The following is a 26,230-nucleotide window of genomic DNA, read 5'->3' on the forward strand; positions in this document are numbered from 1 at the left end:
TTTTAAATCTGTAAGCAGAAACCAAGATACAATTCTACAGCGATTCCTAAACACCCAATGTCTTACTTCCTGGGCATTCTGATATGTGCTTCAATGTAACAGACCTTTACCTACTACAACTCCAAGAACTACATTATAAACAAATACAGACAGCTTCAAGTATTCCATAAAGAATTACCTATGACAAACAACCCAGTTTTACGTGTCCTTAGCACAACATGCTAGAACTGGGATACCATGTGGAATGCTTGGTTACTTAAAAAGGTAGAAGGAATTGTACCTAACTTTCATTTATATACATATAGTTTTTCATAATTCACAGTTTTAAAAAGACTTACTATTTTATTAAGTATGCTTTGGTCAGTGTGATGCCTTGTGAATTCTCTGACAAAATTTTTAGTTAGTGGATGCTGAGTCTTAATTATCATCTTCTATTTAGTTTTTTGTTTGTTTTTTGTTTTTCAAACTGAAGAACTCAGTCTTACTATACAAGCCAAACCAAGTCGGAAATCAACATATGAATAGTTAATAGCCATCCCCTAAGTAGTAATGAATCTGGAATTGCCCCAGTACCTGGAAAACAGTCCAAGTATCCCCTTCAAAAAGAGAGTTGCCTTTTGTAATGCTGAGTGTGACCCTCGCCCTCGCTCAGGCGTCCGTACCGACTGATTCTCATGTGCTCATGTATGCTCACTACTTTAGAAAACCGGTAACTACAACAGGAAAGAAAACACACTTACGTGTTCATTACCTACAGCTTTTGACTTCTGTAACTCATTCTGTAACTGGCCAAGATGGATGCCACTCAACACTTTTTAAAGAACAGCTGTGCCTTCAAACTAAAAATAAACCCAACCCAAAGTAAGGGGCTCGCTTTTATTTTCTGATGATTTTTAAAATAAAACCTGAAGTTATCCATGTTTACAATCATTTCAGAATATTCTCAAGTAAGTTTTTCTTGATTTTAACTTAGGTGAATGAAGAATCTTTACATTTCCCCCCAATCAGTTGTTGTCCTGGCTGTTAAGACAACCGTGTGAGCACTGTGAGTGGTATTCACACTGATCGACAGCACTCTGATTAGCAAGATCGCCGCCCCAGTTCTGCAGCCAGTGGGCACTGGGCAGTCTAACATAACCGACCATTCATGTGATGAGTACATATGCGGGGCTTTGTCAACTAGACTCAAAAAAATAAAAAAAAGCTGTTTAATAGACACTTATTTTTGTAAAATTTCTTCTAGAAAAGTAAGATCTCAACACCCTTGAAAAGAATTAGAAGGATCTTCAGAAACTTTGAGAGACCATAAAATTAAGGCTCTTTTTAGCTTTACATTTCTATTTTCCAAGCCTTTTGTATTTTAAGTTTAGGTAAATAAAAGTAGATATCCTTTCTTCCTTTATTTTTTGCTATAATTCCCCCTTCCTTCCAAGTAGTAGGTATAGTGAGAAGCAGCTCTACTACAATGCTGGGATCTTACGTAAAGTAAACACCCTTTGCACCTGCCTTCCTTCCCATCCTCTCTCAGTCTCACATGGGGTCTGGCTAGGTGATTCAGGCTGGCCTTAATGTCACTGTCTTTCTGCTTGAGCCTCCCAGGCACCTGCAGCAGAGCGTGCTACATCTAGCTGAGTCGATATGTACTCAAGGGAAGGTTCTGGCAAAGATGTTGTTTTCGCCCTACCACTGTTAGTGTAACCCGGAGGCATATGCCACCAACCTCAGTCACTCCTTCTTTATGACGTCTCTTTATAATCCAGAAAAGGATTATTATCAAAGTTCTGGGATTATGACATACACTTTTTTTGGGTAGCAAAGAAATATTCGTTTCTTTCCTTCTGAGAAAGGATAATCTAAAGGATTATCTAAATTTGTAAGAAAAGATTACTTAAAGTTTATCCTTTACTTATGGATGCCATTCACGATTCTCATATTGAACAGCAAGAGACTGGAGATCAACTACAGCACTGCCAGGGCTAGGAGGCTACTACAGACTCTAGGTATATGAGTGATTTATGTTTACAATTTTATGGAAAACAAGTCAAAACCACATGGTTAGAATAATTTTAAGAAATAGTATAAGTTCTACTTATTTTCATAGCTTCCCTAGTTTAATTTGAATGCTAAATGACCTATCTCTTAACTCTTTTGAAGGAGTAAACTAATGAATGAAAAAAAGTACATTTATTATACTCTTTAAGAGAAACAATGAAGTCATGTGCTTCTCTGTATCGATTACATCAGGCTCACACTGCAATGAACAGAAGCTGAAGCATCATAGGACAGTTTGAAATATGAAGCATCATATTATTTTTGTAAAAAAGAAAACAACAACAAAAAAAACCCTTCAAGTAATCATTCTAAAAGTATTTATTATGGAAAACCAGTATTTCAAGAGAACTGTGGTGACAGGAGTACACTTCTGGATGGTTCCCTTCACAGCATTCACTGTACCACCATGAGGGCTCACCCTGCAATGCAGTGCTGGCCTGGCCTGTCACGCTGGGACCAACAAGGAGGTCTGAGTCATTTGCCATCACAGTGCTCACACTTGCTGAGTGCAAGCTGTAAGGCTGACACAATATTTCTTGTTTGTAGCGTTTCCATTTTTCAGTTGCAAAAACTTAACTCTTGTATGTTGCAGCTCTATTTAAATTATTGTGCTCTTATGCAGTTTGACAGCTAATGCTGCTAATCAGGTACAGATCAAGTACACTCCTGGTAAATGATTATTTTCTATTGCAGTATTTCTTAAATCAATTTTGTGGAGAGATCAAAAGAAAACAAAACCACTTTCAAACTACCGAAGACTGATACTTTTGTGAAGCAAAATGAGAGAAATTAAACACACCTTTCAGAAACCAAGTCTTATTATTGTAGAGTGTAAAATGACTCCATCAAATTGAGATAGAAAACCTGGAACACTTTCAATTTCTAAACCTTTTTCATTATTGACTAGTCCAGTGATATCATAGACAAACCATAAACTGTGAGAACCACTGTGCTGGCATTATTATTATTATTATTATTATTATTATTATTATTAGGTATCATACGAAATACTGAAGATGTGAAAGAAAATGAAGGACAGCCTGTGCTGTTACAAGGACCAGTGTAGCTCACTCTTAGAAAGTAACAGAAGGAACTGGGAAATGCTGACAGTGTACACAAAGAACGGAAAGTCCTTTATATGGATCTGCCTTGAGAGAGAGCTGGTTACAATGTAAATTTTATCCTTTAGGTGACTTAAAGAAATTTAAGCATACCATAATCCTATTTACTTCTTCAAACTATGAATTTGGAAGCAGTATAGTGAATGGCCTGGATGATGATAAGAGAGATGATTGGCAGATAGATATATTTTGATTGTTCACACCAGAAAAAGCAGCAAAGTACTGATATAATGTATACTCAGAGGAAAGGACCAATGTGCTATGCAAGATGATGTAGTCAACAGGACTTGGAATATTGAGTTTTGGGTTTTGACCTGGGTTACTGGGTAAATGGTTGTATCTATCAAGAAGTATAAGGAGACAAGAAGGACTTCCAGTGTGGTCATATACTGATAATCACAGCACCGGGGGGTAGGGAGGGGGACAAAGGCAGGAGCACTGCTATGAATTCAGTGTCATCTTGTCTACGCAGACAGTTCCAGTACAGTGGCAGACAGGGACCCACAACCACCAACCAGTCCAGATCAGGACCAGCTTTGGCAGACATGTGAAGTCTCAGTCATTTAAGCTCTCTTGGCACAAATACCCACTTTACATTGTATGTTAAAGTTGAAAGCGATAGATCTGAGATATGTCAGTACATAGATAAGACATCTGAGAATGCATTGAATGGCCTTAGCTGGCAGACAGCCCACAGCGTGTCCAACACATCTTAAAGCTCCTTATCTTTACAGATGAAGAAACTACCAAGTTTCTTTACTCAAGGTGATACAGGTTAAAAGCAGAAGAGCTCCAGCTTGAATTAGGTAGTGTGGTTGACATCCATGCGTTGGCCCAACATGCTGCTTAGCTGACTGAAAAAGCGAGGAGAAAAGAGGAGGAAGGACAGACTACCCCTTTCAAGGAGATGGGCCATCCTACCCACATGCTCCATTTACAAGACAGGGGAGAACTGTGCATGAGCGGAAACGAACAGAGAGGAGATGAAGCTAAAATGCAGGGGATGCAAACAGAACCTGCCAAAGCATGGTGATTCCAGGAAGGTGGTGGGATAATCATGGCAATTTATGTGTTACCATTTTTAGTGTTCAGTGATAGTACTGTAAGTGTAAAAAGCTGGAATTACATTTCATTTCTCTCAGAAGACTTTTCCTATGAAGCAATAATGTTTTTTGTTTTGGTTTTTTGGAAAAACAAAAACTGAAATAATTCTGATAAAATTACAAAATATTTAGAAAAACTCTATGCAATTGATTCTTAGCCCTAATAATATATCAATGTCAGTATAACTGAGGCAGCCCAATCTGGTATACACAAAACCTGGCGTACAACCAAAGCACTACAAAGAAGCATTCCAAGTACTCGAAGTATTTTATGCTACTTTTTTTTGTTTTTGTTAAAAAAGCATTCTAACATGTAAAAAGTATCACTAGTATGGAGGGGTTCTAATGTACACTTATTAAGTGTAACAAAGTATCATTAGTATGGAGGGCTCTAAGGTAATTATCTAGTGTAACAAAGTATCATTAGCATGGAGGGTTCTAATGTAATTATTTTTTTTTTTTTTTTTTTTTTTGGTTTTTCGAGACAGGGTTTCTCTGTGTAGCCCTGGCTGTCCTGGAACTCACTTTGTAGACCAGGCTGGCCTCGAACTCAGAAATCCGCCTGCCTCTGCCTCCCGAGTGCTGGGATTAAAGGCGTGCGCCACCACGCCCGGCTTTTTTCTTTTTTTTTTTTTTTTTTTTTCTAATGTAATTATTAAGTGTAACAAAGTATCATTAGCATGGAGGGCTCTAATACATGTATTAAGTGTATGAGTTGGTATGCTTTTGCTGTGGTGACGTAGGATTCTGTCACAGAGATTTCTATGGAGAAAAAAATGGAAATAAGACATGAAATATAACATATAGTCTGTAAGTCTGGTAATTCTCTGCTATAGTATCATACTATGGATAACCTGAATCAAGATGTACTGTTCTCTACCAAATAAAATGAAAATTAATTCAAAAGGCAACGTCTGCTCAAGTGTGCTGGAACATGCGCCTAACAAGTGCATGGCAGTAATAAAGTATTTAAAAAAAGCAACAAAATACCCACTTCCTCATGACACTTATTTTCTGATGGCTTTCTTTTCTTCTTTCTCAAAACATTATGCATATCATATATTTTAATATATCTTAGGTATTCATAAGACCATACATTCACCAGACCATGAACTCCTAGAGATAGGCAGTGTCTTTGAATTCTGTATTAGTAATGTCTAGAATAAATACTCAATGAATATTTTTTGAGCAGATAAATAACAAAAACAATTAGTTTATTTTTCTTAGTTGCTTCACCCTCTTCTCAGTTGAACTTTGCTCATTTTTTTCTAGATTCATTTAGTCAATTGTCTCATGTACCATATAACTAAATTCTGGGGGAAAAACTTCAAGTGAACAAATGAATTCCACTCCAAATCAGTGCTGCCTCATCTCGACTAAGCCCCCAATCTTCTAGTTCTCTGCAAATGATTGAATGCTGTTTTTCAGAGATAAAAGAGCTCATTACAAAACCTAGAAAATATTTGCATTCACAATTCTTTTTTTTTTCTCCTACCAAACAAAAGTGTCTGTCCTCTGTATAAATACTGTAGGGCTTTTAAAGATGATCTCTTTAGATACAATAGCTTCCTGTCTACACACATTTTCCTTCCTCCATCAAGGTTTTTGACCTATACTCCCAAACAAGAATATCTGGCTACGTATAATGTATTTATTTGTATGTTTCATAAAGCACCATGAAAGAAACATCTATAATTCATAATCTTCCCTCACTCAAGTCTTGCCCTCTTTTCCACTATGAACTCACAATGTTAATATTCAGTACGATAGTGCACAAGACAAACTACAGACACTTAAGACTCCTTTTATCCTTAGAGTTTTCTATATATGTGTTTTTAAAAATTAGATATTTATTTACATTTCAAATGTTATGCCCTTTCTCTGCCCTCCCGCCTTCCCGGAATCCCCCTATCTCATCCTCCCTCTCCCTGCTTCTATGAGGGTGTTCCCCCACTCCTGTCTCCCCGCCCTGGCATTCCTCTGCACTGGGGCATTGAGCCTTCACAGGACCAAGGGTGTCTCCTCCCACTGATGTCCAACAAGGCCATCCTCTGCTACATATGCTGCTGGAGCCATGGCTCCCTCCATGTGTACTCTTTGGTTGGTGGTTTAGTCCCTGGAAGCTCTGGTTGGTTGATATTGTTGTTCTTCCTATGGATTGCAAGCCTCAGTTCCTTTAGGCCCTTCTCCAACTCCTCCATTGGGGACCCCGTGTTCAGTCCAGTGGTTGCCTGCAAGCATCTGCCTCTGTATTTGTCAGGCTCTGGCATCTATACTTTGGTCTTCCTTCTTCTTGAGCTTCATATGGTCTGTGAATTGTATTCCGAGCTTTTGGGCTAATATCCACTTATCAGTGAGTGCATACCATGTGTGTTCTTTTGTGATTGGGTTACCTCATTCAGGATGATATTTTCTAATTCAATCCATTTGCCTAAGAATTTCATGACTTCATTGTTTTTAATCGCTAAGAAGTACTCTATTGCGTAAATGTACCACATTTTTTGTATCCAATTCCTCTGAAGGACATCTGGGTTCTTTCCAGCTTCTGGCTATTATAAATAAGACTGCGATATATGTGTGATGTTATTCCAGGTAATAGGGATATATGGTAACTAAAAATAGCTGCATTAAAAAAAAAACCTACCCTTTTTTATTTATGCTGTATGTGTAGGTGAGCTAGGAGCAGGACGAGAGAGGAACAAAGCCCTCTCAAATACAAATGAGCACATCAGCTTGTCACAATGCAGGAAAGCAGTGCTCTTTTCTACAGGTAGGGCCTTCAGCTACTAGAGACCTACCAAAGTTAAAGGGTAAAGATGCAGACACTCAGAGAAAGATTATCATAGACACAGACACGGAAACACACAATGAGTCATTTCTGATAAAGTAGACTCATAAAATGGTGGGCTATAATGCACCAGCTTAGATAATATAGGACTCTGCATTGTTCTGAGGATGGGCAATGTTGTATGAATGTATGTGCATGCACACACGATCAGACACATTTGTGGAGGCCTGAGGTGCAGGTCTGGTGTATTCCTCTGTTGCTTTCCATCTTATCTTTTGAGACAGACAACCCCTGGATCCTCTTCTACTTCCTTTTCCACACTGGTATTGCATGCTTGGCTTTATCCTTGGGTGCCTGGGAATTCAAACTCAAGTCCTCAAACTTGCATGGCAAGTACTTTACCCAATACACATCCCTCCTAGTGCCCAGAGCTTGGCAAGCTGACAAGGCACTGTTACAGGCCAGAGTAGCAGGGAAGTTTCCTTAGGCTTGAGAGGAACTCTGCTTTCTTTACAGACAGGACTGAGGGTAGAAACAATGAAAGCAGCGAAGAAATGAGACGTGGCAGCCTGAAACTCTCAGGAGCTCCAGAACACATTCACAGGTAAATTCTGGTGACTTGGCTTTCTATCTTTTGTTCAGCTCATTCTGTCCTCACAAACCTCACTTATTACTCCTCAGTGCTCCCATGTCCTCCCCACACCTGATGAACTTCAGGGGCTTGAGACATGTTTTTACTGCATCTAACTTGAACTCACATATGCCTATGTCACCCCCGTTGCTTGGTCATAGCTCAAATGTGAATGCCTGAGAATCGTTACAACCACATTCCACCCCCCCCCATGTTCCCCCTACTGTACACTCTAAACCTGACAGAAACAAACTGCGTTGCCACAGTATAATTAGTACCTCTCAGAGTGAAAGATGCTCAGTAGGACTTAAATATATGCAGAGTAAATTAACAAATGACATCACAAATGTAGCTTACCTGAAAACTACATTTGGTAACATAATATTCTGAACATAATGATCAGAATGAATAACTTTTGGTTTTTGAAAAATTATAGGAAAATTGATTTTAATTATATACCTGACAAACATAAACAGATATATTCACAAACTATTGACAACTAGGACTTCATACGTGTGATTATATAAATCTAAGACACTGATTTTATCATAAATGGAATAAAAATAGCAATGATATAAGAATGAAATCCCAAGGGAATGTGTGAACTATTTCGACCATGCTTCTGATCAAACCATCATGTGCGCATATAACTTTTAAGGAAACTGCTCTGATGACTTAAAACTATATTATGCTATATTATGAAATTACTATGAATTTTATGGCCCATTCATGTGTCACAAATATGTTTATAATGGTTACACAAGAATGTGAGTACCTGCCAGGTGAGGTGGCACACGCCTTTAATCCCAGCACTTGGGAGACAGAGGCAGGTGGATTTCTGAGTTCTAGGCCAGCCTGGTCTACAAAGTGAGCTCCAGGACAGCCAGGGCTACACAGAGAAACCCTGTCTCGAAAAACAAACCAAACCAAAACAAAACAAAACAAAAGAATGTGAATACTTTTAATTTTATAGTAAAAATTTTATAGTTAAAATAGTCAATTTTGTTATTATAGTTTACCATAACAAAATGAAAATTTGTTAGTTGATTAGCATCATTTAAAAAATATTTATTTTTTATTTTATGTGAATGAAAATTTTATTTTACTTTGCCTGCAGACCTCGCAGGGAGTGTTGGATTCCCTGAACTGGACATAAGGATAGTTGTGAGTCTCCGTGTGGGTCATGGGAGCCAAACCTGGCAAGTACACTTAACGGCTTGGCCATTTCTTTAGCCTCTGATTAGCATAATTTTGAAAGACGATGTTATCTCAGAATATTCTGTGTAACAATTCTGTTTAACTCACTTATTAATCTCAGTCGTGCAAACTCCCTTTGTCTGTTTCCTTAGTAGTCACACAGGGCTACTTGGACCTAACTGACTGACCTGTCTGGAGAGGAAGCTAGGACATGAAAATGGCATGGACAACACCTTGTAGCATACAGACAACACCTGGCACTATTAGTTGATGACCCAATTCAACCTTGGACTGGCAATGTCTCTCTATGGCTTAATTTGAGAGCTTGTAATTCATTTGAAGATAGTCACTGAACTGTGGTTCCAGTAAACAATTCATTAACCCTTTTATTGCTCCAAACTATAGGTTTTTTAAGCCACTGTAAAACAGTGGTTGATATTATTTAGTATACGGTTTGTACATAAACTGCAAAGAATCCTGAACTTTACACAAAGCTGGCTTTGTGTAAAGTGCACATCCACAAGCTGCTTTTTGATATTAAAAAAGAGAAAGAAGACAGGGTCAAGAACAAAGTGTGTGTTGGGGGCGGGGGGTGGGAGGGGAGAGAAGTAAGGGCTTAAAAACTGTCCACAAGCAATGCTGAACCAATTAGAGCTGAAATAGCGCCAGTTAAAGGAAATCAGCAAAAGACAGAGGACGATGATGGGCTCAGTACACTTCTCATTCTTCCAAGAGTTTACCAATGTGATCTATCACACTTTAGAGTGATTATCTGATGAAACTAGGGTGCACTAAATTACTACAGACTATAGGGCTGACTGTAGGCGAGGGGGAGAAAAGACAGAGCAGAGAACCTGGGGGAGCTGCTCAGTTTGTGTCCCCTAGAAAGGACAGGGAAGCGTCACCCAAGACACCTTGTTGACAGGGCGGCCTAAGCCTGATGTGAACAACGACTAAAAGACATGCTAATATGGCAGGAAGAAATTTCACAGACCCTCAGATCTACACAAAGAGCTCGGAGCACCGAAGGAGGGTAGAGAGTGGGAAGACAGTCTCGTTCACGGATGACCTCTAACTGGTCATCACTGCCAAGCAGATGGCCCAGGAATCATACAGACACAAGTCACACTCCACAGACTGAGCAAGTTGTCGTTATGATTTGTTTACATGTTTCGGTTGCAGTAACACAGAAAAGAAGGCTATAACTTACGAGGGAGTGGGGGGTTGTTGTGGGAGGGACTGGAAGGAGGAAAAGGGAAATATGAGGCAACTATGTTTTACTTTTAAAAGAAAAACGGAATCTAAGTCTGAAATTTAAAACCTTCCCTAAAAATGAGTTGATGCTGAAAAGCATTTATTTGGTAAAGGTGGTTAGTTTAAATACCATTTTTATATTACAGAAATAAGTTAAATTTCATTGTTCTCTAACTTCCCACACAAATCATACAATGGGGTCTGGTGAGATGGCATAGCAAGTGAGAGCACCTGCCACCAAGCTTGGGGACTTTAGTTCAATCCCTTGGAACCACATGGCAGAAGGAGAGAGCTGACTCTCAAGTTGTTCTCTTGTGTATGCACATGTGCACTCACACACATATATAAATAAATTAATGTGAAAAAATTTAGAGGCAAAATTTTCCTACATTAAAATAACTTAAAAAAAAAAATCAGGCTGCTTCAGTCTACTGATCGTGAGAAGTGCTGCTAACAGATGTGACCATTCCGACTCCTCAGTAAGTCAGCTCTTAAATATCCAGGGATGCTAAAACCTGGGGCTGCTCAAGTCCTTCACATGAGACGGTATTCTGCATTAACTTATTCCTTCTCCTGCAGCCTCTGTGAGTTTCCGTCCTTCTATCACTTAACCGTCCTTCTATCACTTAACCAGGCTGCTCAGCCGCTGCACGGTCTGTTCCAGGGATAAAGACAAAAATAATGCCAACTTCATATGCAAGTTAGAAATAGTTTTTGTCTGTAGTTGGCTGAGTCTGTGGATCCAGAACCCACAGATACAGAAGGTTGACTAGATTTTAAAATCACTGCTGACCGTGTCAGCCATGTCATACATACAGTCTGTATTTTACAATCTGATGAACTTATTCATCATTCTTTGGAATATTGTTTCTACTAGGATCTATCACAGTGTGTCACTCTCATGACACAGAAAGACATTTAATAAGAACACTGGTTCTAGAGAAATGCGCTGGACAACAGGACAGGGCAGGCAAGTTCCGTTCTTTCTCCTCAGCTGAAACAAAGACTTATGTTCAGGACAAGAAACCAGCATTGTGGGAGCCACACAACGGCAGGATGTTGTTTTAGAGGCACACTTTCTTCTCTATGTTGTGTGTACTAAATTCTCCCAAGAGTACACTACAGGCACAGTGTTTCCTAAACCACCTGTGGGGCTCTCCTTCCTCAACATGTCTGTGAAGCCAGAATCCAGAGAGGACAACGTGACCACACCCTGCACACATTTGCACAGTGATTGCCTGGCTTGAGAAAGGCTCTGACTGTGTGGACTGTCTTACAGGTGGTTCTGATAACCGCTGTTTTCCAAGTTTTTGTAGAAGGACTGGAGTAACTGAATTCTTAGGTTGTCAGAAATAATTATTTTCTTAAAAGATCTGAAACTATTGTTTTCAAGTTTCTTATGTCTCAGGAATGACAATTTTTCTTTCTTTCTTTGATGGGCAGAATAATTATTTTAAAATATAAAGTTGGAAAAGGCCTGTAATAAATCCCAGCTACCTGGCAATCTGAGTGAGGTTAAGGCCAACCTGGATCTTCTCTCAAAAACTAACAGAGGGCCAAGGTCAGCAGTGGTAAAGCACTTGCCCACTATGTGTGAAGTACTGGAGCAGTCCCTAGAACAATGCAAAACTCAGTAACTAACAAAATTACAAAGTTCCATGTTAAAGTGGGCCTTTGAGATTTGTATCATCACAACAACGAAAAGGAAGTCCTCAAGACCAATCGTATCCAAAGCTATGGAGTAAGGCAAAGGAGCGCTGCTGTCAGGGGCACATTACCGCAGTTCTACAATATGATTCTCTAAAGAATACATGATAGAAACAGCAGCTGTAAGCATGTCAACTGTATCTTCTTCAGACACTAGGTCTTTGTGAGATAAACACAGGTAAGTCTCCTCCACTGCAGTATTAGAACTCGCCTCCAGCACACAACCTTCAGAGGGAGCCAGCTTGCTTTCCTCTGCTCTCCTCTGGGAGCTCAGTGCCCATTGTTTTACTGCTTCCTAAGCAACTATGAGGGTAATATCTTGTTAAATAATGTCCAGACACTAAGAGTCCTTGAATTGCTCATTCCCAAACAGTTTAATTTATGCCGTCTCTGCCTGACACACGGTATTTCCTGAGTGGTCCCACTAAGAAACTACCTGTGTCCCTGTCCCCTCCAGTTTATTGCCTACTCCCGGCTTAGATACATCAGCTACACTTTAATTGGCTGAGAAGCTGCGAAGAGAAGGGTTAATTAAGTTAGGACTCAGCTAACTGATGACAATGTCTAGATGACAAAGCCACGCTGTTTGTGGTAATCCACCAGCCATGCTCTGTACCTGAGTCTAGCCTTCCTTCGGGCTTTTAAAAACACATAATTTTATCTATAATAGGAAATGGAGCAACCTGCTCTAATATATATATAGGATAGCAGCCTTAATATACATTTCTTTCATTACCTCAGAATTAAGAGACATAAATATCTAACAAATATGGAAGGCCACACAGAACACAACACAATGAAAAGCTCCACAGGAGACATGGGAAGAAAGCAGTAATCTTTCTTGTACACCCAAAAAAAGCTCTGGAAGAGAAAGTGGTTGTAACATGTCTCATTCTTAAATATCAAGCCCTAGTTAAGGGTTTTAAGCAACAGAGTTCTATTGAATAAAGGAGAAGTGTCATTGCTTCTACTTTGGGAATTACAGTTCCTGCTTGAAGTGATGTTTTGCATGAAGTAACAATCAGTCTGAACGCAGCAATAAACCACACGACCTGAGTGGCAGAATAACATCCTAATTCCAGCAGACGCACATGCCTAAATATCCCACAAATTACAAACTGTCAAAACACATGATGTTCTGGTACTAACATGAAAAGACAAAGACAAAATAACTCTGTTCTTTCAGTAGCAGAGCTTCCATGAGCACAAGTTTCCCTCTGCTTGGAAAGACCTACCTGAATGGCTGAGTTCATGAAACACGTATTTCCCAAGTTACTTAAGCCACACAGGCCTGGCTGTTCATTGTTTCTTCCAGGTTCTGAATAATCATAGTTCTTATAAGCAGTATATGACGGGAGACAATAATTTGAGTTTTTCACACTGGAAGAAAAAATTACAAAAATGTGGCCAATTACATCACAATATAGTTACAATAAAGAGTACTTTAAATCTATTCATCAGATATGTAGTTAATCATTAAATGTCTTTTCCTGAACACTCAACTATTACTTTTTAAGATAGCATTTTCAAAGAAACCTTAGTTATGGTATTCTTTATCCTAGCACATTAACTACTCAATAGCCCCCCTATTATATCATTCTACCCTGCGGTAATGGGAGGAGCATCACGGCTTGCTCCAGTCTGCATCGCTCCATCAAAATTAAAGCAGTCAGATTTTAGACACCACCTGCAGCAATCAATCATCTCATTGATGTCCCTTGTGAAGTAGTCTGCTAGTATAAGGGTGAGGACTGCAGGGGCAGGAAGAGTTGGGCTTTAGTTACAGATGAGCACTGAGAAGCCCAAAGCCACTGTGATGTCACTGTTGAGATGCACTGAAAGTTCTATTTATAGCTTCTATGCTCCGCTAGCAAAGTCAGCACTGATGCAGAGAACATTCCTGATCAGGAACACTGAAGGGACTGTGTGCCAGGAGACCCTGAGTGCCCTTTCTTCCAGTTGCTGCAATACCGTGCTTTAACTTTATCAACTCAAAAACTGTTTTAAATCTCTCTATAATCTAAAATTTAGCAAATCAAAATAATTTTAGAAATAATTAAGTCAATAGGCTAAATCTTATTTTTACATATAATAATTTTGTGAAAAGGTGAATTCTTAATTTTTTTAGGGACTGACTGTTTTATAAGAATATTTATAAGAGATTCTTTAGAGCTGTTTTAAAATATCAGACTTTTAAGATTCTTTTATTCCTTAGGCCGAACTTGAACACAAATCAAAGTCAGGGGCTAAAAGTAAATGTTGATGTAAGTAAAATGCAGTTTTACAAGTATAGTAAACCAATAACTAGTAATACTGACTGGTTATAGTTTATTTTTGATAGCTCATTTCAAAATAAAATATTTCATTTTATTGTTCCATAATTATACTCTCATTAGGATATTATAATGGTTTATATGAACTATATCACTGCTTATTCTAAAAGCATTTTAGTAAACATACACACACCGTACCAAACAGGTAATACAGAAGTCAGAACAAGTCAGCCTAAGAGACGACAGGTGGCAGGCAGTGTGTCAGACAGACAGCCTGCAGCTGGACATCATCAAGCACAGACCCTTTAACTCCTGCCCTCAGGTGCTGGAGCACTGTCACCATACCACACTAAGTTTAAGACAGAACACAATCCCAAGTCCTGTCTCTAGCACTGGAACATCACTCCGAGCTTGGCTGAGGCACTTTCTAGGAATGCGCTCTCCCAGCAAAGCATGGCTACTCTGTATTTATTCCATTTGCTTTCTTTCATTCCTTTTAAATCTTCTTTGTCAGTTCTTTAGTCAACAGAATTGGATCTGAGCTTTATCTCTGGTCCAGAATGGAAACATGCCATTCTAAACTTCCCTTAAGGTTACAAGGTTACAAAAACATACTACTGCCCTTCCCTGTCCTAAGAGCTTTGATGCAGTTGCTTACAGATCTTCAATGTCAAGCCTAAGAGCCCCTGACCTCTTTCTCCTTCTCTATGTTCACGTCTTCCCCTCCCTTCTCTCCCTCCTCTCCTGACACAGTCCTCATTCCTCAGTGTGCTTGCCCTGCCAGTCAGGGCTGTCTCAGGCCTTCTGTAAAGGACTTTCCTCTCTTCTGCTGCTTTCTCTTTCCCATTCCCCACTTCCATCCTCCCAGCTGATTCAGGTGAGGGTTGGTTTCAGCCTGTTCACCCTGTAAGTTTCCTCTGATACAATCCAATAAGATCATCCTGCTGAGCCAGTTTTTAATGAGACTATGCCGATTCTTTCAGTTAAAAATTACTGAAATAATTTATAAATTATTTATAAATAAATAAATAAATGAATGAATGAATGTCAGCTTCCAGTCTTCCTAAAAGGGATCTAACTCAAAGATTAAATGAAAATATCAAGGTCAAGAGAAACGCAAGCTTGATGAAATCAAATTCACAGTGCAGGACTTGTAGCTGTTTGTTTCAAACTTGATTATAAAGCGGACACAGAGCCTGCCATCAAGTTTCTTCTTTGTAAAATGGCTGGCCTTATTAGCCCTGCTTTCTAGTCCTAGTAACTAAAAGCTTGCTAGGTACATGGTGGCAATTTAATGTATCATCACCAGAATTTAATTAAAATCAAGATCTTCTCTACAGTTTTTAAAAGGCCAGTATTTGTGCACATTTCTACACATGACAGAGAAAGAAAAACAGATACGCCCTGGCTGTGAAACAATAGTGAAGTTTAAGTAGCCACAGCAATGAAAGCGCACTTACAAGCTTATCCTAGAAGGAAGAGAGGGGGAGGGGTGCGGGGGAGGGGAGGAGGGGGCAAGAGCGAGCGCAGTCTTTCCTTACAGGTCACAGATGCTGGAAATTTTTTATTCATTAGAATGATAATAACAGTCTTATGCTAAAAGTAAAACAGACTATTTTGATGGGCTGAAATTTTTACTTACTCAGAAATGGGAAACACTTATGAGCAAAGTAGTTTTCTCGTTGTTTTAAAATCAGAATCTTTTAAGCAGTGTCTACACTTTCTTTGGCTTAAATATGCAAAGATGAAGACAGTCATCTGCTCAAAGATGATACTGAAAGTCAATGAATTCCAAACACTTAGCTTGTACCCTCTTCTGATTTATATTCCACTTTAAAGCTTGTCAGGGAAAGTACAGAAGCTAACAGCTGCCATACAGGGACTTAAAAAGCTCTCCTGCCCTCTGAGTCGCCACGTGCTTTCTCTTTGCTCATGACGAGAACCGAGTCATCATCTCTGAAGCATATGCTACTTTGGAAAATTCAATTTACAGAAATATTAATAGGAGTTTTAAAAGTATATTGTGTTAGGCTGGGCAGTGTTGGTGCATGGCTCTAATCCCAGCATTCAGGAGGCAGGGTCAGAAAGATCTCTGAGCCGGGCGTGGTGGCGCACGCCTTTAATCCCAGCACTCGGGAGGCAGAGGCAGGCGGATTTCTGAGTTCGAGGCCAGCCTGGTCTACAAAGTGAGTTCCAGGACAGCCAGGGCTACACAGAGAAACCCTGTCTCGAAAAAAACTAAAAAAAAAAAAAAAAAGAAAGATCTCTGAGTTTGAGGCCAGCCTGGTCTACAGAGCAAGTTCCAGGACAGCCAGGGCTACACAAAAAAACCCTGTCTCAAGAAAACAAAACAAAACAAAACGAAAAAACAAACCCAAACAAGTAAACTGTGTTAAATAACTCTGTATTGTAAACTCTCTTTAATACATGAAAATGGAAAGTTTTAAATGGAATCTGACTTTTTTTTTGTTTGTTTTGTTTTGGTTTTTTTTGAGACAGGGTTTCTCTGTATAGCTCTGGCTGTCCTGGAACTCACTCTGTACAGCAGGCTGGCCTCGAACTCAGAGATCTGCCTGCCTCTACCTCCCGAGTGCTGGGATTAAAGGCGCGTGCCACCATGCCCGGCGGAATCTGACTTCTTAATATAACTTTCAGATTGAATTTTCAATCAGTATTACTGTTTGACACTGTAAACATATGACCAAGCTTACTCTGCAATTAATGAAAATGTGTTCAACCAGGATATTTAGCAAAAACAGATGACAAGTCCTATATGTCTATAAAATCTACCATTACTTCTATGACGTAATCTCATACAGGGCATCATTTCATTTCAAAGGAGATTGAATAAAATTAACAAAACACCTACTTTGACACAGAGTGTTAAAATCTAAACAGTAGATCATTAAAATACCTTGAGTAACAATGTTAGCAATATATCAAATACAGTAGTGTAGAAAAATAAGGTAATAAAACAATTTAACAGTTTAAAAAATTGGCAGATTTAAAAATCATTTATAAGTTATAATAAAGGCAGAGATATTTTATCATCTAAGAGGTAACATTGCTGTATAGGGTAAATGAAGTGCACTCTAAAAACAGATGCTTCACAATATTTTAAATAAAAAAAGATTTTAAAAATTAAATAAGTGTATGTGTTCTTTATCACATTTACAATAGCAGTTTTATTTCTGGACTTGTAAATGTTTTATACAATCTTATCTGCTGTTCTTACTATATACCATATCTGCACTTTCTAACACACTATAGATTCTAACCTACAGTTTAAATCTGTAGACACATATATCAAGTTGTAAGACTGTACATTACCGAGAGGTCACGAGCTTGTTACCCAACTCTTACTGAAACTGCACCATTTCCATCTCAAAGTCTTTGCCTCCTACTTATTTCAACTCAAATGAAAATCAAGAGATAGCCTTATGTAAAATAGTCATTAAGTATAATATTAATTCAAATTACAACACACAGACACACACAGTACACACACACACACACACACACCCCTCTAAATTCTGTCTGTCACTCAGAAAGGTAAATGATGCATCCAAGTTCCTTTCAAGCTCACAAAGGTCCCCAGAGGCTCAGGAAGTAGCTTCTGTTACAGGTCCCTAAAATCACCTCCAGTTCCCCTCAGGCGTTTCTTCTTTCAGAGGTTCTGAGACTAGAGTACACTAGGATACTTTTATTTTATGAAGAAAAAAAAATTAAGACAAAAACAGAAAACCAAGAGACCACATACACCCACACAATGACTCTAGCCAAAATACAGTCTGTTAGTAAATACCACTGTATCCTGCTGAAACAAGTGTAAGGGCACAGCACACCTGAAATTTACCTATTTTATAGCAAACGTGGAAACCATCTGCAACTGGTATAAACAAAATTTTATCCCCTACAAAAAGTAATTTTGATGAATTAAAATAAAAGAAAACCTAAGCTGGGTTGGACAGTCTTTTGTGCTGGTATGAATGTTTACATGGAGGAGAAGTCAACACAGCATCTGAACAGACACACTGCCCATGCTTCTCTACTGCACGGCAGTACAACGCTAATAGTGAGTACTTTTTTGTGAATTATGAAATGAAGTTATGTTTTAAGATTGCTTGAGTTGGGAAACATCACTAAAAAGGTGTGTTAATATTCCAGCCACTCAGAAAAAGCCTTACAGGAACAGATTTTATAGTTTCATTTTTATGGTTTTAGTTTACAACATTAATTAGTGGGAAGTTTGGCAATGTAAAATACTTACACTCAATCCCTTTTATTACCCATTTATATTATTTAGTTTTCTGATTCAGAAAATGTCTTACCTTTACAAATGTGATGTTTATCCATAAAAAAAAAAAAGATTTTCTTTTTTAATTTCTTTCCCTTCTTTTAAATGCTTGATTAATCTTGGATTAGAAGTTCAACAGAGAAGCCATGCAGAAGACTGCAGTCTTGCAGTTCCTTTCCAGGGGGCTCTGGGGCGCTGAGCCACTGGCCTGCATGTGCACTCTTTGGAGGACTGTGCAGTTCACATGCCTGGGTTTCTACTATGTCAGATCTAACCCTCCTCATTAGCCTTCCCTTTAAAACCATCTTAGCTACTATCATCTACTTAAAACCCAGACATGTCAGAAGCACTGTATTTAGCAAGTTCCTATAGAACATAAGGATGTTAACAGGGAGGCTAAGATGGTAAGCAGAATTACTGCTTGATTTACGAGTACTTCACAAACTGCTTTAGTGTTTTCAAATTTATAAATGTGATGCCATTTGAGAAGTGCACTAACGAGTTAAGCCATCTGAAGTGTTAAAGTAACATGGACCACAGGGCACACATCACACCCACTAATAAAGATGGGTGGTCTTTTTGGACAGAGAACCCAGAGTTCTCACACTGGGTTGAACAAATCACAATTAATTTTTTTTTTCTTTTTCCCAGTAAAATGAAAATGTCATGTTTTGCCAGTAAAATGGCTCAGGATGTCAACTGTTTAGCATGCAAGCAAGCCTGAGAACCTGAGTTCAGCGTACATACAGTTCACATGGTACAGGAAGGTCCACGTGACTTTCAACCTTTTAAAATACAATGAAGCCAACTACATATTTTCACAAACTGCATAATTCTAAGTATCACTTAACAGTTAATATTTAAAAAGAGTGCTTTTTCCACGGTATCTGCTTTCCGGGTAAGACTCACTGGCACATCCTTTATTATGGGTGATTAACTAGACTAAGATGGCACATGAGAGTTAGATTTGTCCTTGAGCAGTAAGAAAATCCTATAAAAATTTCAACAGTTAGAATCTAAATTTTAGAATACAAAATTCTAAAATTTAAAATGAAAATTTCTAAAATGAAAGTTCATTTTATTTTTTCAGTCAGCTATTATACTATTCTTTATTAAGTCAAGTAGTTTTTAAAAAGTGTTTTATTTCTTGTAAAGTGACTCTTGAAAGAACTATCAGCAATTTAAAGGAAAGCAAATTTTGATTCACGAAGACTTTGACCCTAACTTTGGATATGAGAGATTGTTTTGCCAACCAATTAAACAAAGAGGTTTTAAGATTCAGTGCTTACTTTCTGTTGTTGATGTTGTTATAATTATTTGATAGAGATGAAGGAGAGATCTTTGGTAAAGTTGAAAAATTGGATGCACCTGGGGACCTTTAAAAATATGAAAATGTCAAATTAGATAAAAAATGAAAATTTATAAAATTATGAAATAAAGAAAAGAAACAGATGACAATGTTTATAGTAAATGAATACTGGAAAACAGATTTTATGGTCAAACTAATTATAATATCATTTGGTTTTTAATTTTCAATGTATTTTTCCTTTGAAATATAATGGTATAAAGGGAACTTTTTCAAGTGAAATTATAAAACTTGCTGCTATTCTTATAAATCTACTAACTCAACATACCACTTCTCAGGGTAACAGTTCCTAGCACTTTACAGCCAGCGTCTGTGCAGGTACAGGGGTGAGGCTATTTACTTCCTCTGTGGGTACCAGGGCACTGTAGATACACACAGTGCTGACCCAGCCAGGCCTCAGACAATGTCACTGACTCATAAATCCTGATGTCACTTGCAAAGAGCAAAGGAGAACTCCAAACATAATCCCAGGAAACAGTGTTAGGGCAAAACTGTCTCCAGAAAAACTCAAGAACATATATCTACTTGACTACATGATACACACTTCATTAATTCAGAATCCTCTTGTGGTGAGGGTGTTAATCTCTAACATGAATGGCCTTTAGATAGTAAATGTACTTTAAAGACAGAAAAATCAATAAATTTATTTCAAACAGATAACTAAAGTACATAAAGGTGTCTGAGGACTCAGTTTTCCTTGAGTTCTGTAAACCATTCCTATTTGCTGTGTAAATCTAGCTGGTGACTGTGGACCCGAGCAGTGCTCCCTCAGTCACAAATCCTAAACAAGGTCCAAAGGGACAGACAGACTCTGAATCTCTTCCACGTGGGTACCAAATAGGCAGGACAATATAATGTACAAAATTTATGTTTAGTCTTTTTACAAACATATATTATATGAAATAAATGGCAGGCAATGAAATTTCTTAAATATAAGAAAAAAATTTAAAGTGCAAACATTTAAAAACTACTAGTAAAAATTGCCTTTCTTTGTGAAGGAGATTCTTCTCGCTGAAAATCGCTTATTGATGGATTATGTTAGGTGCCTTTCCAACAGGAGGCCCTTCACAGGATAATATTTTACTGTGCTAAGCTAAAATAGAAGATACAGTCTGCTGAGTTTTAAGAGAAAATACGGTAAACATTTTAAAGCTTTAATGCCATTAACATTTTAGCTAGTTATATTAATAAACAGAAATCTTTGCCTTTGATAATTAAAGTCTTTTGTTTGTTTGCTTTTTGAGATAGGGTTTCAGTATGTAGCCTTGAACTGGCTGGCCTCGATCTCAGCATCCACCTGTCTCTGCTGCCCCAGGCCAGGGACTGAAGGTGCATACCACTATACTGGCCACTTGTTAAACATTTTTATGTAGGGAGAACAATCTAATGGGATTAGAGTAGGAGTTGCAGCAATGAATTGAATATATTAATTTTCAAAACTCAGTTCAGTAGTATGGTCCAAAACTCCCTTCCATGTTATGGTCTCCATTTGAGCGGAGACATATATTTACATAGACATTTCTTGCCTGTCCAGAGCTTTTCCTCTTGATGAGTAGCTGAACTTATAACACTAATCAAATGACTACTGCGTGCTTTGTTTTTAGTGCGTCTGAGAATATAAGAAGATAGAGCCCCTGATCTCAAGCTTGCGATCTAGTGGGCGAGAAATGATGTAAGCAAAATAGATGTAGACCACTAAGTGCTTTAATAACGTCTAATGAGAAATTCTGTAGGTGTACAGGAAGCAACTGGAAAAATGATGCAGGAATTAGGAGTATTCAAAGTAGGAAGAAAACAGCATATGTAAATGTGTGGGATTGTAGACACAATTTCCTTTAGAGAACTAATAGTAAATCGTCCCTGGCTGACATAGGTCTATGGTGGTAAGAGGAGGAGGTGCTAAGACAGGGATGATAATAAGGAGCCTTTGAAGGAATCAAAATGTCACCCAACTGATGGAACATTACAGATTTTAATGAGGATCATCAATGTAATCAGATTTGCATTCTAGTAAGATTACTTATGAGGGGAGAGAGAGAAACACAGTGGTGAAGAGCATATAGAACAGGAAACCATCAAGGCAGCAGAGGGGACTCAATAACGGGTGGGCTTAACAAAGTGGAGCAAAAGAGGGAGTTCTCAGAGCAGTGTGCATGAAGACCCAACAGACTGGTGTGGCATATGACGTGAGACAACAGAATGTTATTTGATAGCTTTTTCTGGATTGATATATTCAAAGTCAATGTTGATCAAACTCCTGGCACATGGGGATGAATTAGACCACACCACCATACTGCAGTCTTTACCACTCTGAACCTTGTTCCTAACACTTCACAATAGACCTTGTGGCACGCATGAGAAAAGGTCTGGAAGATGGGAGTGGGTGTGACAAAGACTGGAACAATCCTGAGTGGGAAAGGGATGAGATTCAATGTAGAAATAGTTCGACTGGTACTATGAAAAGAGAGATGACTCAGGGCCATGGGTACAGACTGAAGGCTTGGGAGATTTGATCTTGGAAACCTGTGGAAATAACGTCAGTATGTTAAAAAGAAAAACACGGTTTGACAAGTTTATCTTCCTTGACCCCATTAAAAATACCAAAAAGGCACTTGAAAATGACGTTTACTGGGCTGTAGTAGGTACTTGGATATGTGTGCACCCAAGTGCAGGTCCCTGAAGTAGCAGAAGCCAGAGCTGTTGATCCCTTGGAAATGGATTCTAATCAACTGAGGGTTGCCTGAAGCGGGTGCTAGGACGGCCTCAAACTCAGGTCCTCTGGAAGAACAGGATGTACTACTGAGTACTACTGAGCCTTCTCTCCAGCCCACAACACTTCTTTTAAATATTGTCTGGCAAACTGGAAGCCGGCATAAAGCAGATGTGCTGCATGCTGAGGCTGCACAGCTGGTGTGAACCCAAGTGTGAACTAGTTACTAGGCCTCACCCATTCTACTTCTGCATCAATGACTGCCTGTGGTTCCTCAGACAAGTGTACCTACAGGACATTCTTTCAAAAACAGGCAGAAGCAGCTTAGTACTCCAAAGAAAATAAATGAAAATACTAACTAGTAGTGACAAAGTCTGAACTTTCAAGCAAGATACCTAATAATGCTGATTTCCCAACCATAATGTTGATAATTTCAAACTTCTCCCATAAAACTAATTTTTTAAAGTGTGAGTTCACAAGAGCATTGTATTATAAAACACCAGTGTTCTGAAGGCTTGTATAAGTTAGTGACTATTTTTCAAATGATCAAAGGCATAGTTAAATATAGATCTTAGTGTAAGATTACAAGTCACTGATTATCCTTCAGATTTCCATATTGCAATGAATCTTGTGTTAAGTCTGTTTTACCCGCGAAGTGCTTCCCTTTCCTACTACCTGTCTGCATGGACTCTGCCTGTGCGCTACCAGACAGTGTGTCAGTCACCGCACACAGAACTCTGAGAAGTTAGCTGTCTGACACTTATGACACTTCACATTCTCACTGAGAATATTAAGGATGCCTCCCCCAGGGTGGGCACCATGCCCAGTAGCAGATGGCTAACACAAGATGAACGTAATGGTGTTTTTGTAACTCTTTGTCTCATACTGCTGTTTTGACATTTTTTTCTGTCTTATTAATCTTTTGTTTGCATATTATGGTTTCCAATGTAAGTGTCTTGTGTGGTTCTTATACATTTTCCTTTTGTTTGTCTACTTGTTTTATAAGGAAAGGAAGGGAGGGCACTGAGTGTATGGGGAGGTGGGGAGGAGGGTCAGGGGGATTAGAGGAGGGAAAGTGTGATCAGAATATACTATATGAAAAAAGAATACAAATAAAAAGTTTTGCAAAAGTGTTTTAATGCTACTCTGAGTGTCTTCATTTTAAAATAGTTAACTTTATGAATATGTTCTGATGTTAAAATATAATTGTTCAATATTGATATTCATAAATATTTTACACTTAATTTTAATTATGACAAACTCATAATATTCACATAAAAGAAGTTCTTGGGTGGCTAGAAACAACAGGACACAGCAGCAATGCTTAGCACTCACCATTCCCAGGTGGAGCCAGGGAGATGGGTGAGCTAGGTAAGTAAAGTGTGCCTGAGGAACCAGGATCCTGATGGCGCCTGCTTAATCAATGCAGGGAACATAGAGATTTAGGCATGCAAAACAGACAACAAATTATCTGATTCAAATAGATGTAGTGTCCTGCATGATTTTAGGAAAAACAGGAATGTTGGTGATGCTGTAAGTCCTACTACTACTGACAGTATTAGCTTGCTTTTCTTCCTTTATGAGAAAGGCTCAGCACTGAACCATCTTGTCTCTGAGCGCCTACTATGAATGAAAGAAGAGTGTCACATAAGTCTGAGGATTACTAAGACGTGCAAAGATACAAGGAGCGCACTGCAGAGACTCGGTGAAGCCAGGGAGCGTCTCAGAGACTCAACATGAACGATTTCCCCACAAGAGAAACAGGATTTTATTAAGTTGTGAATGGTAGTTAAGGATAGCTTTGGAAACAGCTACACGTCTAGAAGACAGGCAAGGAGTGATGGTAGTCCACCAAAACAAAACAGAACAAAAGCCCAAAAGGGACTTGGGAGAAACTGATGCCTTGTTTCCTAATGTGGTGGGTTTTTTTGTATTTGTAAGAAAGTGACACTAGAGAAGGAGCAGAGATAAACTAGGGCCTCCTACATGGACAGTGTGACAAGCACCATACGCACAGGCAGATGAATTAGTAAGAGAAGCAGCAAAGTCTAGGACGCAGTGATACAAAACACAGGTAAAGGTTGTCCTTAAATAAAGATCAAGGAAATTACAGCAAAAAGGACAATGTTGGCTACAGATAAAGTTGAAGTTTGCTGTTAAAGAACTACTGATAAATGAACACAGCTCATGCATTGATTTAGACTTCTAAACCAGATTTCACATAGCCTTTTCTTTCTCTTCTCTTCTTCTCTCTCTCTCTCTCGTTTTTTTTTTTTTCGCGACAGGGTTTCTCTGTGTAGCCCTGGCTGTCCTGGAACTCACTTTGTAGACCAGGCTGACCTTGAACACATAGCCCTTTCTAGCTAGACTTTAGAGTTAATGCCATGTTATTTATAAGTTAGTCAGTCTTCTGAGGGTGATCAGTGTCACGTGGCTCTCACTATGACCTAATCTGAAAATTACCCTGTCCATGTCCCAATGGTTTTTCTACAGAGAACAAAGGAAATGTTTGGAATACTACATAGGGACTGACTGGGTACCAAGTCATTTGCCTAGCAGTAAACTAATTTTGGCCAGTGTAGGCTACATGTAATATAAGACAGTGTATTTATCTCTTTCAAAGTCAGAAAGGTCTGATGCTAACTTCAGAGGAAATTAAACTTCAACAGTTCCATGCCTGTCGTATCTGGGTTTTAGGTCCAATATGGTGTCTTAATTAAATGAATGCAATTCAATACTAAGCCTACATTCTTACTTCAAAAGGAAAACACAACTTGTCAACTTGTTCTTGTCAAATTAACTAAATATTTAACATACATTAAAAGCTAACACCACACTAATGAGCAGCTAAAATGGAGGTAATTGTTCTGACAGACTAAAACAATCATTCTAACTTTATGAAATCTAAAGACTAAGTAAGAAAAACCCAAAATAAGACAAACTTATTATTTCTACCAATTCTTCTAAAACAAGTACTTAAAGCAAAATTTAAAATTTCTTCAAGTATTAAATATATTTACTTTGTGATCCTTCCTTTTGCTGTGTATCACCTACGAGACTTGAGACAATTGACCATCCAAATCCACAGTTCTCATAGTCAAGCTCGGCTTCCTTTGTGAATTTCTATCCCACAAGGTTTTGTGTTGGCTGTTCCCTTGTCTTACACACTCTGAGCAATAGGAAGAAGGAAAAGGCAAGCATGCAGAGGTCTCAGCACAGTGACTGATAAAGTCAAGTGTACACTTTGTGGGCTGAATTTCCCAGCATGCACTTACGAAGACTTTAGCCCAGTTACTTCTATGTACTAGTTCTTTTTATCCTTCTGGTTATACAATGCGGCTTCTTCTCTTAGATGTTCAAGGAGGTACTTTATACAGTGGCAGAGAAGCAGAGACAATTACTAGTCACCTCCATGCTTACTAAGTATCCCAACAAGAAGGTGATAAGCACTTGTGTTACCTAGAGTGTTTCTTCTTTCCTAGCAGAAATATGAAAACACTACAACGTTAGATTAAGTCTATGCTCTATAGTTTCAGAATTCCGTTCATCAGAACACCATAAGGAACAGAGAGTCAATGCAGCGGTAAGAATTACTGTCACGGAAAGCAGGCTCAGCAGCTGAGAGCACTCAGTCTTGCAGAGGGCTTCACAACCTTGCTTAACTTCTATCCCAAGGGCATTCTGTGCAATGCCCTCTTCTGACCTCTGCATGTACCAGGCACCCACATGAC

General features: G+C 38.6%; 1 protein-coding gene across 6 annotated transcripts in view; it reads right to left on the reverse strand.

Annotated features, from left to right (window-relative positions):
- Positions 1-26,230, reverse strand: part of Usp15 (ubiquitin specific peptidase 15) — a 97,646-nt gene that overhangs the window by 34,062 nt on the left and 37,354 nt on the right. For 2 of the 6 annotated variants that reach the window (XM_021173674.3, XM_085843218.1), the window contains 2 exons: positions 19,713-19,799; positions 13,089-13,233 (listed from right to left, as the gene is read on the reverse strand). In XM_021173674.3, coding sequence (XP_021029333.1) covers positions 13,089-13,233; positions 19,713-19,799 — 232 coding nt within the window. Of the gene's footprint in view, positions 1-13,088; positions 13,234-13,456; positions 13,495-13,540; positions 13,680-19,712; positions 19,800-26,230 lie in introns of those variants that run through there. The other 4 variants (XM_021173675.3, XM_085843219.1, XM_021173678.3 and 1 more) reach the window with 3 other exon arrangements.

This window comes from Mus caroli, unplaced genomic scaffold, assembly GCF_978045245.1.
Source record: "Mus caroli unplaced genomic scaffold, Mus_caroli_1 scaffold_9, whole genome shotgun sequence".
NCBI classification, from domain to species: Eukaryota; Metazoa; Chordata; class Mammalia; order Rodentia; family Muridae; genus Mus; species Mus caroli.